General features: G+C 55.3%; 1 protein-coding gene across 5 annotated transcripts in view; it reads left to right on the top strand.

Moving 5' to 3' along the window:
* Nucleotides 1-15035, top strand: part of DLGAP4 (DLG associated protein 4) — a 132456-nt gene that overhangs the window by 59020 nt on the left and 58401 nt on the right. For 4 of the 5 annotated variants that reach the window (XM_004697962.3, XM_004697961.2, XM_045295536.1 and 1 more), the window contains exons 4-6: nucleotides 615-729; nucleotides 3343-3393; nucleotides 6458-6698. In XM_004697962.3, the coding sequence (XP_004698019.1) occupies nucleotides 615-729; nucleotides 3343-3393; nucleotides 6458-6698 (407 nt within the window). Of the gene's footprint in view, nucleotides 1-614; nucleotides 730-3342; nucleotides 3394-6457; nucleotides 6699-14149; nucleotides 14979-15035 lie in introns of those variants that run through there. The other variant, XM_004697964.4, reaches the window with a different exon arrangement.

Here is a 15035-nt window from a genome sequence, read left to right as displayed (position 1 = left end):
GGCAAAACTGAGGCTCTTTGGGCAGCCCTAGGCTGAGGCCAAGATAGACGACCTCTGGGATTGCCTCAGATGGGCAGAGAAGACTAACCAAACCTATTGTCCTCAAGTCAGTCGCGACTCACAGCAACGCCATTGAGCAGCGTAGACCTGCCCCAGAGGGTTTCCCAGGTGGTAGTCTTTATGGAAGCCAACCGCCTCATCTTTGCCACAGGAAGCAGCTGGTAGGTTTGAATGGCTGGCCTTTTTGACAAGCAGCTTAATTATGGTACCACGGGGCCCTTTCTGGAAGAAGACCTGGAGGCTGCAAAAACCCAGCTGGGCTGGGTTTGGGCTTGGATGGTCAAATGCGAGCTGGTGCTGCCATCTTGTGGCTGCATCCGGCATGGAAGGCAAGAGTGGCCTCCAGCCGTCAGTCTTTTTACTGACCTGGCCTCCTGAAGCCGGGCGCTCTCTTGTTCTTCACCCCACTGCTCTCTGGGCAGGCAGTGGCTTCCCTTTGACCCTCTGCTACCGGATGACTTTGGCCAGTCTTACCCACTCTAGGCCTCAGTTTCTCAGGCTGAACACTGGGTGGGCTGAGCCCCGTCTGCTCCCCACTCCCCCATCCCCACCAGGAGTCTGGACCGCCTGGATTCAGTGGACATGCTTCTGCCCTCCAAGTGCCCAAGCTGGGAGGAGGACTACAACCCCATCAGCGACAGCCTCAACGACGCCAGCTGCATCAGCCAGGTGAGGGTGGTGGGCTTCGGAGGGCCCGAGCCTCTGCCCCTCAGCTCGCTGACTCCCACCCTAGAAAGGGACAGGCATCCAGGCCCCGTTGAGCAGCCCCCGGATGTTTGCCCTGTGCTTCCCTGTGGCCTTTGTCCCAAAGGCTGCTTGCCTGTGTCAGTCTGCCCCACCTGCTGTCCGTGTGGCTGCTGAGCCTGGTAGGCACAGCCTCTTGAACTGAGGGCCCTGAAGGAGCTGCCACCCCACCGAGGTTAGCCGGGCTGCGGCTGGAGGCCTCCAGGGCCTCGCTGCCCCTCCTTGTGTTCTGAGACCTGCGTTCAAGTCTCAGTCTTGTCTCTGACTGACCGTGCAGCCCAGGTTAGGGCTCCTCTGCTCCCTGAGCCTCGGTTTCCTGCTGTGCACCGGAGGGTGGCCATTCCTGTTCAGAGGGCTGTTGTGAGGGCCAGATGAGGGGAGGGACTTAAAGTGCTCGCTCGGCAGAGGGACGCTATTGCGACGGCCTCCTGTCTGCCTGCTGGGTGACAGCAGGATCCCACGGCCCTCCTCTTCAGTGAGGAAGCTGCACTCTCAGGGCCCAGCCACCTTGGCTACTAGGAGCCAGAGCACTGTGCTGCTCTTTGACATTCCAAACTATTCTCTTACCCCTCAGCTCCTTAAGCCATCCATATCGTTTACCTCCCCATCCCCCCCCAAGGAAAAAAATCCAACTGTACTGCCATGGAATCAATTCCAACGCAGAGGGGCCCTAGAGAGGGTTTCTGAGACTGTAGATCTCTCGGGGAGCAGACAGCCTCATCTTCCTCCACAGGATCAGCTGACGGGTTTGAACCACCAAACATGTAGTTAACAGCTCAACACCTTGCCCACCGGCACTCCCAGGAGGCCTTACTATGCACATTCCCCTTTTCAGACAGGAAACAGGGGCTCAAAGAGTTGGGGTCACACCCCTAGGGGAAGGCAGAGCTGGGCCGGTATAGGAGGTTGTCAGACCCTGGACCCGGACCCGGACCCCAGCTGTGTGCTCAGGATTTGAGGGCTTGCGAAGGGCAGATCCGCCAAGGCTCCAGGGTTCCATGATAGTAGGAGTGGGAGAGGAGGCCTGCAGCCTTCAGACACTGTGGGAGGGCCCCAGCCAGGCAGCAGGGTGTCCAGGTACAGACCAGCCTCCTCTGGGCAGGAGCAGACCTCAGGCCCCACAGGAAGGGGTGGGCCTGTCTCCTCCCCTCTCATAGTTCCCAACCCTTCCCAAGGGTTCTTCCCTCACCCCCAACCCTGGCACTGCCCTTCCCGGACTCCTGAGAGACTGACATCAGACGTGGGGAAGTGTAGAGCGCCCCAATCCACAGGACCCTCTGCTCTTACCACCTTCATTCAGGCCCCACCAAATCTCCCCTGGCCTCCATGCCTGTCACCTGCAGTCCGGGTCCCAGCAGCCAGAGGGGGCTTGTAAACAATGACATAGGTCCTGTCCCTCCACACCTTCCTTTGGCTCCCTTCTCAGCTAGCTGGACAGTCCGAGTCTGACTTAGACATTGAGGCCCTGTGGTCCAGGCCCCGCCTCCCTCTCAGGCCCCCTCTCCTCTGAGCTCCAGCCCTCGCCCCTCCATTCTGCCCCTCACCCCTCAACATGCCACCTTTTCCCTCCCGAAGGCTCGTGGTGTTTGCTGTTCCGTGGAGCAAGAGCCCTCTTCTCTCAAATCTTGGCGAGAGTCAAATGGCACTACTTTGGAGCCGCCTTCCCTCCTCGGCCTAAACTCGCTCCCACACACTGTTCCACTCCCTTGTGTCTGTTCTCTCTGAAATGATGCGTTTTCTTATTCACTCAATGGCTGTCTTCCTCCTAAGAGGCCGGGGACCTTGCTGTCCTACCCCCATGGTGCCCACAGCATCCGGCTCAGGCCTGATGTTTGCTGAACGGCCGTGCCCACCGTCTCCCCGCTTCTACCAGTCCTCTCCCCTTTCAGCCTGGCTGTCTCTTAGCCTCCCTCTGTGTTAAACTCCTCTCAGGCCCGTTGTTCTCTGAGTCTCACTAGTCTGTCTCCATCTCCTTGTTAACCTCTGTCTGTCCCTGACACATACCCCATCTCCTGGCAACGGGCACAGTTTTACCCTTTGAGGATACAAAGCTTGTGGAATCAGCCAGGTTTGGGGCCCCTACGGCTCTCTCCCACTGTCCTCTGCCCAGGGCTACTAACTCTGAGCCCAAATCCTCTGGCCCTCAGACCCCCGTACTCACAAGCTTGTGCTAACCTGAGCTGTGTATGTGGTCGCCAAAGTTGGAGATGGCCCATCTTGGGCTGTGTCCCCTGAAGAGGGAGCCCTTGCCCTGCCAGTCACTGGGCGATGGCTCTGGGCTCCTTCCCTAATCAATAGATCCTGGTGAGCTGCAACAGATGGGGCAGCCATGGCCCCGGGAGCAGGCCAAGAGAAGGACTTGTATGGCAGCATGGAAGTTTTTAACTAGGCCCTGACCCAGGAGAAAGCCAAGTGAGACATCCTACTACTTGGGCCTTACCCAGTCGGTCCCTGGTTTTCTGGTTGCCCAGCCTGAATGCTGCATTCTAACTCCCAACCCTGGACTCCCCATAACCCTCCCCCCTCTCTTTCCTGCAGATGTTTGGACAGGCCTCCCTGATCCCCCAATTGTTTGGCCATGAGCAGCAGGTCAGTATGTTTGCCATTCTCTCATACCCCATGCCCAGAGTCCACAGCCAGGTCTTCTGCTTGCGATCTAAGTGGTCCCAGATCCCTGCCCTCCTCCCACAGGCAGGTGCAAACAGTCACCACCAGGAGAGCCACCACCAATTCGGAGAGTGGAGTTGGGGTCCACATCGGTCCCCTGAGCTGCCCATCCTGATCTGAATCACTTGACTTCTTTGTGCCCCTGTTTCCTCGTAAAGATGGGAATCAGCATGCTGGGCTCTGTGCATGGGGCCAGAAGTAACTCAAGTTAATGGAAGGCGCTCCTGAGAGCCTTCGACTCCATCCTCCCCTCCCCCCAAACCCGAGTCAGCCCTGAGAAGGGTTTTATTGGGATGGGCTAGGGCTAGGGGCTGCTGCTATTGACCTCCCACCCCCACTCACCTTCAAGTCCCCTGACAATTCTCCCTTCGTGGATCCCAGTAGGTGTTTAGGGTCTTCGAGTGTTGGAGTGAATGTGCAGAGTGTTTTGCAAAAGTGGGTACCAGCCCTGGCAGTGTCTGGCTGCTCTGAAGATGCTCCTCCCAGACTCCAGACCCAAGACCAGAGAGTGGGACAGGTAGCCTGGAGGGGGCAAGGGGCTTGTCCAAGGCCCTCTGTCCTGCACATCTCCTGATCCCACCCACAGGTGCCCCTGTCCTCACTCCTCTGGAACAGGGCATTCCAGAAGGTCTTTGGGGTAGCCCCAGTGGGCCAGGCAGTGGGGTCTGTTCCCCTTTCTGAGCCCCTCGAAGGGCAGAACAAGACTCAGGTCAACAGGCTTGGGGCGAGAACCACGTGTCTGTACAGAAAGCCCCGGGCCCATGCCCCGCCCCCACAGCATGTCCACCGTGACACTCACACAGCAGCCCTGGCCAGCTCAGCCCCCACGTATCAAATGCAGGGAGAGCTTCCTCTCCCAGACATGGTGCTAAGCGCTATTTTCTCCTGAGAGCAACTCTATGAAATTAGGACTATAATTAGCCCCACTTTATAGGTTGGGAAACTGAGACACAGAGAAATTAAGTGGTTTTCCCAAGTTCATATTATGAAGAAGGCAGCCTGGCTCCACAGCCGTCAGTAACTTGCCACTCACAGAGGCTTGAATGGGTACCTGATCACACTGAGAGAGTGGCCTCTTCTCTAGTCTCCCACGCCAGGCCGTGCCACATGGCCCCCATGTCAGTGCCTGAGCAGGGCTGTCCAGTAGAACATCCTGCTGGGCTGGACACCTCCTGCTATCTCCGTGGTTCACTTAGATAGCCATTAGGCTTACATGGCTGTTGAGCAAGTGAAATATGGCTAGAGAGACTCTCCCCAAACCACACCTGTTGCCAACTCACTGAGGCCCAAGAAGACAAAGTGGAACTGCCCCAGAGGGTTGCCAAGTCTGTAAATCGGTATAAAAACACTTCCTCGTCTTTCTCCTCTGGAGTGGCTTGTGCCCTTGACCGTCTGCCCTGTGTGGTGAGTAGTGGGGCACCTAACCCTGGACCATCAGGACTCCTGGGGCAACGACAGTAGCCACTAGCCCCAGGTGGCTCTTTCGGGTCAAATTCATTTGATCTTAGCCAAAAGGCCGAGAAGCGATTTTCAGGTCAAATTCATTGAAATAAAGGAAAATTAAAAATTCAGTTACACATCTTAATGAATTTAAACCTAAAGGGCCACCTGTCGCCATGGCTACTACATTGGACAGCACAGACTTAGACCTTTCCGAGCATGCCCTCTACATCAGTGGCCATTCATCTTTTCTTTGGATCTGATACTGCCCCTAGCAAAGACACAGACCTTCCATGTCAACTACCAGAGGAAAACCTTACCCCAAGAGGACAGTGATGGCCTGATTTCACAGGTCCCCAGGCCCAGCTTCCATCTTTTGCCCCATATGATCCTCAGTCTAGCCCTGGACTTCCCCTCGCACCTTCACCCAGTGCCCATCCTTGGTCAGCTGACTCCCCCGGTGTTATACTCTGTGGTACTCCATTACCAACATGGCCTGATGCATGGGTCAGACAGACCTTTCCAAAACTCTTGGAGAGGATATCTTATAAAGGGGTAAAACAGAGTAGCAGTGCCATAAACTTGAAGGATCCCAAACGGTCATCTCTAGAGCGGCACTTAGAAACCCTCTAGCTGCAGTTGAACTACTAGACGCAAGATGAGAATTAGCACACCTGCCACCCTTCTAAATCTTGCCTGTGGCAGACATCACTAATCAATCCTCACTGCCACTATCATCATTCCAACCTTACCTTCTCTCATTGGACGGTTGTGTGTGCATCATCTCTGACCTATTTCTATTTCACAACAGAGCCCCCAGCTCCCATATCTGTCCTGCGCACCAGGTCTGGGCGAATCATTCTTAAATACACATTTGGAGTGTTGGTTCTGGCACTTACTCAAGCCTCTGGCAAGAGTCTTCCCCTCACTGATCTGCTGTTCGTTGGCCTATAAAACGAAGAGACTGGATGGCAAAGACCCAGCCCACCTGTTGTCCCCCTCACTCTAATATTACTCATTGATTATATCCTTTCCTGTCGAACTCAGATGTGACCTCCAAGTCTACTATCGTTGACTAGTGTGGACACACAAGATATCATCTAGTTAACCAAAAACACCAAACTGCTACTGAGTCAGTTCTGACTCATAGTGGCCCTCTGGGACAGGGCAGAACTGCCCCTGGGGGGTTCCAAGACGAACTCTTTGCAGGAGTAGAAAGCCTTGCCTTGTTTCCTGCAGAGTCGCTGGTGGGTTTGAACTGCTAACCTTATAGTTAGCAGCCTACTGCATACCCACGACTCCACCTGGGCTCCTATACCTGATTAGCATCCTACAACTTTCTACAGTTACAGTCATCCTCCTCTTTAAAGATGGGCAGATTCAAACCTGGAGACGTGAAATGACTTATGAGCTCTCTCTGCCCATCCCCTGCCTTGAGTGGGATGGAGGGAGGGATGGGAAGTGAGGTTTCATGGCTATCCACTCCTGAGCCCCTATTCCCACACGGGCCAGAGCTGGCCCCTGATACCTGCCTTTGCCGGGACAGGTACGGGAGGCAGATCTGAGCGACCAATATGAGGCAGCCTGCGAGTCGGCCTGCAGCGAAGCCGAGTCCACAGCAGCAGAGGCCCTCGACTTGCAGCTGCCCAGCTACTTCCGCTCCCGCAGCCACAGCTACCTGCGGGCCATCCAGGCGGGCTGCTCGCAGGAGGAGGACAGTGTCTCCCTGCAGTCCCTCTCCCCACCGCCCAGCACTGGCAGCCTCAGCAACAGCCGCACGCTTCCAAGTGAGTCCCACCATGGGAGGAGGGTTTCTTCCAGGGGACCTGAGAGGAGTGCTGGGGAGAAGTCAGGTGGGGTGCCCGGGACTGGGACTGGAGGGATGGCTGGAAACCTCTGGGCTGAACAGCAGACCTGTGACAGACCTGTGGTGAGGGATGGACCTTCTGCCATACTTGGTAACCCCTCCCATCCAGCCCCCTGAGCTGGTCCAGGGCCTGGGCTTGGAGCAGCCACCTGTTGGTGGGCAGACCTTACTGGAACTCCATTACCTGTTTGGAGAATTCGGGTAGACAAGCCCTTAGGAAAGGGCAGAACCTGGAGGTGGGTGGGGCCTGTGGCTGGTGAGTAGGAGGAGCCTGCAGGGTGGGCAGGGCCTGAAGGAGGAGCCCTGCATCTGCACTGAGCTCTCTACAAGGGCTGAGTTTTCAGGTTTGCACCACAATCCATCATAGGAGAGAACTTAACCTTTCTGTCTTCTTCCTCTAAATCCCCTAGAAATAGTCCTGGCTGATCAGAGAAGGGGGGGATCCTGAGCCTGAATGAAATCATAAAACAAAATCAAGGCCAAGGAAAAACATAGGGGGGTTGGGGTTTATGCTCACTAGGCAATTCTCCTTGGCCTGTTTTTCCCTCTATAAACGTAGGGGTCAACCAGACCCCGGAGAGCTCTAGGAGATGATATAAGACCATGCGGGGGTGGGGGTTGCACCGGGCCTTGCACATGGTAGCAACTTAACAAGAGATTGTTGTAATGACTGGTTCTCAGACTTGACTGCACTTCCTTACAGCCAGAGCCCATTGGGGTTGAACTGTGGGAGGAAGAGGGTCAGCCGTTTCCAGAGCTCAACTGGTGTCTGGTGAAATAAATAGACAGATGAACGTGAACCCACAGAGAGTCTGTACCCAGGCAGCCAGCTTATTGTCTGAACTAACTGATTTGGCAGGGGGCGGAGCCAGAGGAGGGAAAAGCAAACACTTCTTGTCTTTTTTTTTTTTTTAAAACACACTTATTTTCACTCTTGCTTTTTAAATCCACTCTGCTCTTCCTGCGCCAGACTGAATTATGATGGCGAGAGCCCCATCAGGCCTCTGTGCGACCCTGGCCTTGTGTTTTCAGGAAGCCCTTTAGACCAGTGGAGAGGCCCTGTTCGATGCTGCCGGATTGTCTTTCGAGTGTTCATATTGGGTCCTGCAACCTCACTCCTAATGACGCAGACTGGTCATGTACAAGGGAGCGTCAAAAAACTCGTGGGAAATTTTCGTTCTCTTTCCATTCCATTTCCCACCGATATTTTGAAGTCCTCTCGCACCCCTGGGCCTACTTGTGTTGTTTGTTGTGCGCCCCATAGCAACCCTTCAGGACGGAGTGGGACTGCCCCTAGGACTTCCTTGCCTCCCATCTTTAGAGGAGCAGGTTGCCAGGTCTTTTCTCCGCTGTGCAGCAGGGTGGGTTCAAACCTCTGACCTTGAAGTTCAGAGTCGAGTGCTTAGCCATTGTACCACCAAGGCTCCTTGGACCTACTTAGAGCTAGATAGGAAAGTGATGCCGGTAGGCCTACGTATGATAGGAAAACAATGTCCAGGCACACGCAGAGCGGTGTTTTCATGGCACCATCCCCGTCCTGTGTGCATGTGCCTGCACTCGTGCTTGGATAGTGTGTGTCTCTTCCAAGGCTCGTGCCTCTGCCACATTTGTGAGCAAATTAGGACTCCAGCAGATTGGAACCGCCAAAGAGACATTTGTCATCTGAAGGCCCTGGGGGGGAGGGGGTCCTCCAGCGCCACCCTGGCCAGGCCTGCTTCCAGGTGTCCTCAGAGACCGCTGCACCCTTGCTCCTTGCTCCTCAAACCTCTGGTTCTCTGGGGCTCAGCAGGTGGGAGTCCCCTGCCTCATGGATCTGCAGGCCTGCACCCCACACTGCAGCTGGGCCGTGCCCAGTGCACTCATTTGTGCCGAGTTAGGGAAGCGCACCCTCCTGAAGACACTTAACTGCCACCTGTTAAAAACTGTCAGCGTGCACAGCTTTTCTGCGAAAAGACCCTGGACTGCCATCTGCCAGAAAATTGATGCAATACTGATCTGATTCCGTTAGGTCTGTGGTGAACAGCACCCCCACCTCCTTATACTTGACATCCTTTATCCGTGTCAGACGTGTACAACTAGTCATGGTGGTCCTGTCTGGGGCCACCTCCCCACCTCCCTCCGCTCAGACACCCCCCCCCACACACACACACACACATATACACACACAGGTCTGCCCTCACTCAGCCACTGTCCTCCGGCAGGGACACCTCCTGCAGCGTCTGCCCCCCACTGTCTATTCTGAGCCCCTAGTTGCTGAGGAGCCTGGAAACTCTTTGCTGCTCCCACACAAGCACATGTGCACTCCTGCTGTGAAGCGGGTGGGCAGACAGGCATGTGGGATGTTATTGAGGCAGTGGGAGCCTGGCAGGGGCAGGGCTGCTCAGAGGGGCCACGGGCAGGGCACGGAACTGCCCAGTCACCCACACAGAGCTGGCCAGCTTCCCTGCTGCCAGCTCCTCCTCCCTCCCTTACTCCCTCCCTCCTTTCTGACCCAGATTCCGCATTCCAGAAATAGCTCTGGCAGGTGACTGGCAGGCAGGGGGCAGCTCGATCTGGAAGGGGAAGGGAGGCAGCAGCTTGGTTGCGCGTACACACACACACACACACACACACACACACACACACACCCGCATCTCCCATCTCCCCGATCCAGGCCTGGGACCTACCCGAGGGAGGCCCCCAGGAGGGGCAGCAGGCGCCCCCTCACCTCTCCACCTGCCCTTCATCCTGCATCTCTGCTCTCTGCCTCAGGGAAAGAAAGAGCAAGCGCAGAGGCCACCCTCCCACGCCTTTCTGTCCCTCTGCCCAGCACACATTAGCCCTGCCCTTCCACTCTCTCCTCCTTGCCAGCCCTTCCTCCCAGCTTCCCACCCTCCTGCCCTCTCTCCCCTGCCTCCTTGGCCTTCTCTCTGTCTCCTTCCATCTTCTGTCTCTCCCTCCATCACACTTTCCCCTGTTTCTGGCCCTCCCCTCTGCCTGCCCTCCCTCCCTCCCTCCCACTCTCTCTCTCTGAATCACAACAGAGACTGCACATCACCCATGGGCTCACCACCCATGGTGGTGGGGGTGGTAGTGAGCAGTGGGCTGCTGGGTGGCACCCCCACACCTGCCAGCTGCATTCTCTGCCCCTGTGGATGTGTGTGCACACGTAAACACAGGTACTCATGTGAGGTCACTCTAAGGCAGTGGGCAGAGCTGGGGTAGATTCTAGGCCTGGGAAATTCCCTTGCTGCCCTTTTCTGGGCCTCACATTCTCCATAGATATTTAAGGACTTGGGTGTGGGGACCCTTGAGCACATCTCTCTGTGACCATTCAAGACCCTCCCAGTGCGCTGCTCCTCCCTTCCTTGACTTCTTCCCCCACTCCCAGAGTTTTCTTGGTTGCTTCTTGGATCCACCAATAGACCCAGCAAGGGAAGCTGACAAACCCCCACAAAGCAGGCACCCTCCAGCCACCCTTACCCCGAAGCACCACCCTCCACTCAACCCATTCACTACCCAGAGGCGAAGAGGAGCTTCAGAGAACAATCTTTTCCAAAGAGGATGGGTAGATTCCAATCAACTCACCTGTCACCTCTGATCCCTGGAGCTCAGGACTGAGATGAAGTTAAGCAGAGAAGTGTACCACCATTGATTAGTGATGTCTGCAGTGGTGAGACTGTCATTCTTGATTTGGCCTAGTTCTTCCTAACATTCATATCTAGGCACAGACCCATGTGGACAATTCACACTCAAACACTAGAACTGAGGAAAGATGGATGCCTTGATCAAGGCCAGTGAACTGAGTTTCCCAGGTGGAGGGTCTGCCTGCCTCAAAGCCTTCCTTCAGTTCCGTTCTTCTCAAAGGGTGGGGGGTGGGGGGCCTGGGGAGGCAGTCTTCTGAGGTCCTGGAAAAGAGGTACAATATGGTCACAGAATCTCGAGGGAATCATTTAGCTAGATGGGCTGAAGGCCACTCAGAGGCTGGGTCCAGACAAGGGACAGGGGGATCTGGGCAAGAGATGTTGGCATCTGAGAAGAGTGGGAGGACCCAAGAGGCCTTCTCAGAGTGGGTGATGAGGAGCCGACGTCCCCGTCGGCCCATCTTGCTGGAACATGCTGTTCCTCCCTGAGCGTACTAACTAGAAGGCAAGCTTTCTCCGGAGCTCCACCAAGCCCTTGGCCCAAGACATCCCAGGTTCACTGAGCACTAACCATATTCTATTATCAAGTCATTGCCGACTCACGGGATCCCTAAAGGACAGGGTGGAACGAACTGCCTGTGGGTTTCCAAGATTCTAACTCTTCATGGGCATTGAAAGCCTCATCTTTCTCCCGCAGAACAGCTGGTGGTTTCAAACTGCTGACCTTGTGGTTAGCAGCCCACTGCATAACCCAGTACGCCCCACCAGGGCTCCTGACTGCCTATACACAGCTGACCAAAAAGCCTAACCCACTGCCAGGGGGTCGGTTCTAATTCATAGCTATCTTAGAGAGGGTTTCCTAGGCTGTAACTCTTTCCAGGTGCGCACAGCCTCATCTTTTTTTCTCGGGTGGGGTTAAACTGTTGTTGACCTTGAGGTTAGCTGTCCAACCTTAACCACCAGGGCTCCTTTGTATCCAGTTGGTGCTCCATAAACATCTCCTGGGACCCTAAAACCTTGCCATTGGCAGGAATCATTGAAATCCCCTAGGTCCAGGAGCCTCAAACTTGATAGAAGGCAAACGCTGAGCCTACCTGAGTTCAGGTCCAGGCATCTATCTGCATTGCAGCTCAAGTCAACCAAGGCCGCACTTTGAGAAACCCTGTGCAGGTGCAGGTTCTCTCTGCTGGGGGACAAATGGGACCTGAAGAGATGCAGAGGGAAGGGGGCCTCTCCAAGATCACAAAGTGAATGTTTGCATTTGGAGGCCTGGGGCTGGGACAATGAGGTCTCAAGCTGTGCTGCCTTAGGTTGTCAGGACCACAGAAGGTCTGCTTGTTTCTAAGGCAATCAGTTTACAGGTGTAACACAGCAACTGTGAGTAGCACGAGTTAAGTTCTAAAACTTTTAAAGTGCCTAGCCTCAAAATGGCTGAATAACTGTTCATTTTAAAAAAATCATTTTATTGGAGGCTCATACAACTCTGATCACAATCCATACATACATCAATTGTATAAAACACATTTGTACATTTGTTACCCTCATCATTCTCAAAACATTTGCTCTCCACCTAAGCCCTTGGTATCAGCTCCTCATTTTTCCCCTACCTCCCTGCTCCCCCTCCCTCATAAACCCTGGATAATTTATAAATTATTAATTTGTCATATCTTACACTGTCTGATGTCTCCCTCCACTCACTTTTCTGTTGTCCGTCCCCCAGGGAGGAGATTATATCCATGTAATTGGTTCCCCTTCTCTACTCCACCTTCCCTCCACCCTCCCGGTATCGCCACTCTCACCACTGGTCCTGAAGGGATCATCGTCCTGGAGTCCCTGTGTTTCCAGTTCCTATCTGTACCAGTGTACATCCTGTGGTCTAGCCAGATTTGTAAGGTAGAATTGGGATCATGATGGTGGGGAGGAAGCATTTAGAAATTAGAGGAAAGTTGTATGTTTCATCATTGCTACACTGCACCCTGATAACTGTCCATTTTTTAATGGTAAAAATATAACAAAATATTTGACAATTCAGCAATGTTTATGTGTAGTTAGTTCCATGACCGTGATTTACATTCATCATGGACAACCTTCACTTCCATATTTTTGCAAATTATTTCGCTACCATTAACTGAAACTCAGTCGCCCCCTAAGCAATAATTCACTCTTTCTCCCTTCCCACCCCCAATAGCCACTAATAAACTTTGGTCTCTAGATGTTTGCCTGTGTCATGATGTATAGGGGATCATATAAAATGTGCTTTTGTGTCTGATTTATTTCACTTAGCATATTGTTTTCAAGCTTCATCCAGGTTGCAGCATCTATTAGGACTTTGGTATTATGGCCGAGTGGTACTTTATTGGGTATATATGTATATAGCACATTTTATTTATCCTTATATAGCACATTTTATTTATCCGTCCGTGGATAGGTATTTCAGGTTGTTGCTGCCCTTGGGCTATTGTGACTAGTATGACAAGGATCAAGTTTCTGTTTGCATTTCTTCTCTCAATTACATTAGGTCTATAGTGAGGATTGGGGTTTTGGGGTCACCTGGAATTTTTTTAAGGAAATGCTAACCTCAAGGTTGGTGGTTCAGACCCATCATACACTCTGACAGTGGTATCTGAAGCACTCATCTTCAGCCCTATGTGATATGCCCAGGACCCTTTTCTCCAGTTTACAGTTGGCAGTGGCAGGTGCACAGAGGAAAGGAACGGAGTTGCTCAGAGTCACCCAGCAAGACAGGTCAGGGAACAGAGGAGTTGGCGTTTGGAGGGCAGGAGGAGGTCATTGTAGGTACCGCCTGGAGAAGAGGCCTGAGAGGAAGTGGCAGAGCAGGGCCTGAGCGCGGAGGCTTGGGGATCGATGGTGATCTGGGCAGAAAGTGACATGTGGACTTGGGAAGCAGCTCCTTCAGTCCGGCTCGGAGCTCTGACTTTGTCCTTGAAGACTTGCTTTCCTTTATAGAGGAGGCCCGACAAGCAGGTCGTCCACGGTCACACGGGCCGCCCGAGTGGTGGTTCGGTAAGAATTCGAGCCCAGTGGATAGAATTCCGGATGAAGGAGAGAAAAGCAGGAACGGCGTGGACATCCAGAACCAGCATGTAGGACGCAGCCTTGTAGTATTTGAGAACCACTGACGGTTTCAGGCTGCTTTCTCGGAGTTTCGTTTTCTAGCCCCCCACCCCGCCCACCCCCATTACAGTGGGGTGTCCGATCGGTGAACGGGTCCAAACTCCCAGTCCGCCCCTCTCACGGAGCATGCGTCCCGTTCCAGCTGGAACCGGTTTGGCGGGGCAGTACGAGGGGCGGAGCCCCCTGTGCTCGGGCATGCGCGCACCGACGTGGGCGCGCGCTCCCTTTCATGGTCAACCAGCCGGGGTGTGGGCTGAACTGAGCACCTTGCGCGCTTGCGCAGAGACCGAGCCGCGCGCGCGCACAACGGGCCACGTGCCCATGGGGCTGCGCGCGCCCCCGCCCGTCCCCGGGAGTCCCGGGCGACGCGCGCGCGCGTCTGACGCGAGAGGCGGGGCGGGGCGGGGCAGGCTCTGGGCTTTAACCCAGAGGCCCCGCCCCTCGGGCGTACAAAACCGGAGCCTCAGGCCGCGTGAGGGAGGAGGGTGAGTGCCCGCCGCTGGCCGCAGCTGCCGCCAGTCCGTCCTTCGCTCCGTCCGTCTGTCCGGTCCACGTCGTTGCCGGTGCCTCCTCAGCCCGGACGCCTGGGGCCCGCCCAGCGCCGCCCGGAGCAGCCGCGGCCCCGCGAGGAGAAGGGCGCCGCCCCCGCCCCGGCCCTGCCCCCGTCCGTCCGTCTGTCTGTCCACCCGCCTGCGCTTCCGTCCCTCTGTCCAGCCGCCAACCCTCCGGCCGGTCTCCTCGCTCCTCCTGCTTTGTCTCTCCCTGGATCGCTGTCTCTTTGTCTCTGCCCTCGCGCTCCCTCACAGCCCCTCCCTCACTCCCCGATCTCGGGGTCCCCCTTCCGCGAGCTTCTCATCCCTTACAGCCTCCCTCTCTGAGCGCCCCTTTCGTCGGGGCTTTTACTCAGAGTGCCCTTAGGTCTTTGGGGGCCTCCTCTTCAGAGCACCCTCCATACTCCCCTCTGCGCTTGCTCCACATCCTTTGGGGTTCCTCTCATGCCCCCAAGCCCCTGGGGTCTCCCCTCCTCAGAGTTCTCAGCCCTTCGGGATTTTCCCTCCTCTGAGTGTCCTCCATATCCGCTGTGCTCCCCCAAACCCCTTGGGGTCACCCTCGTAGAGGACCCCAACTCTCTCCCCTGCACCCTGACTCCCCTTGGCTTCCCTGTCGCTGCTTCTCAGGCCTCCGAGCACCCTCGTTTATCTGGGTGGCGTCCCCTGCCCTCACATCTGTCTCGGTGATCGCTACACTGTTTCTTACGCTGAAGAGGGTCCCCCTTTGAGCCTGCTCCTTTGCCCAGCGCTCTTGGCTCCCTCGCTTTCTGTGCCCCAGCCCCTGTCTCCCGTGTCTGCCCCTCGCCCTCTTTCTGTCTTTGCCTTGCCGGTCTCTGGGTCTCTGACCCCTTCCGGCCCTCATGGCTTTGTGTCTGGAGCTCTTGAAGCAATGTGAGTGGTGGGGTGTCCATGTCGGCCGGAGTGGAGTGGCCTGCAGGCTGGCCGCGG

This window comes from Echinops telfairi, unplaced genomic scaffold (assembly GCF_000313985.2).
Source record: "Echinops telfairi isolate 266 unplaced genomic scaffold, ASM31398v2 ScPeMD7_5592;HRSCAF=6446, whole genome shotgun sequence".
Taxonomy (NCBI): Eukaryota; Metazoa; Chordata; class Mammalia; order Afrosoricida; family Tenrecidae; genus Echinops; species Echinops telfairi.
Note: the sequence above shows the minus strand (reverse complement) of the source record. Positions and strands in the feature narration are given on the sequence as shown.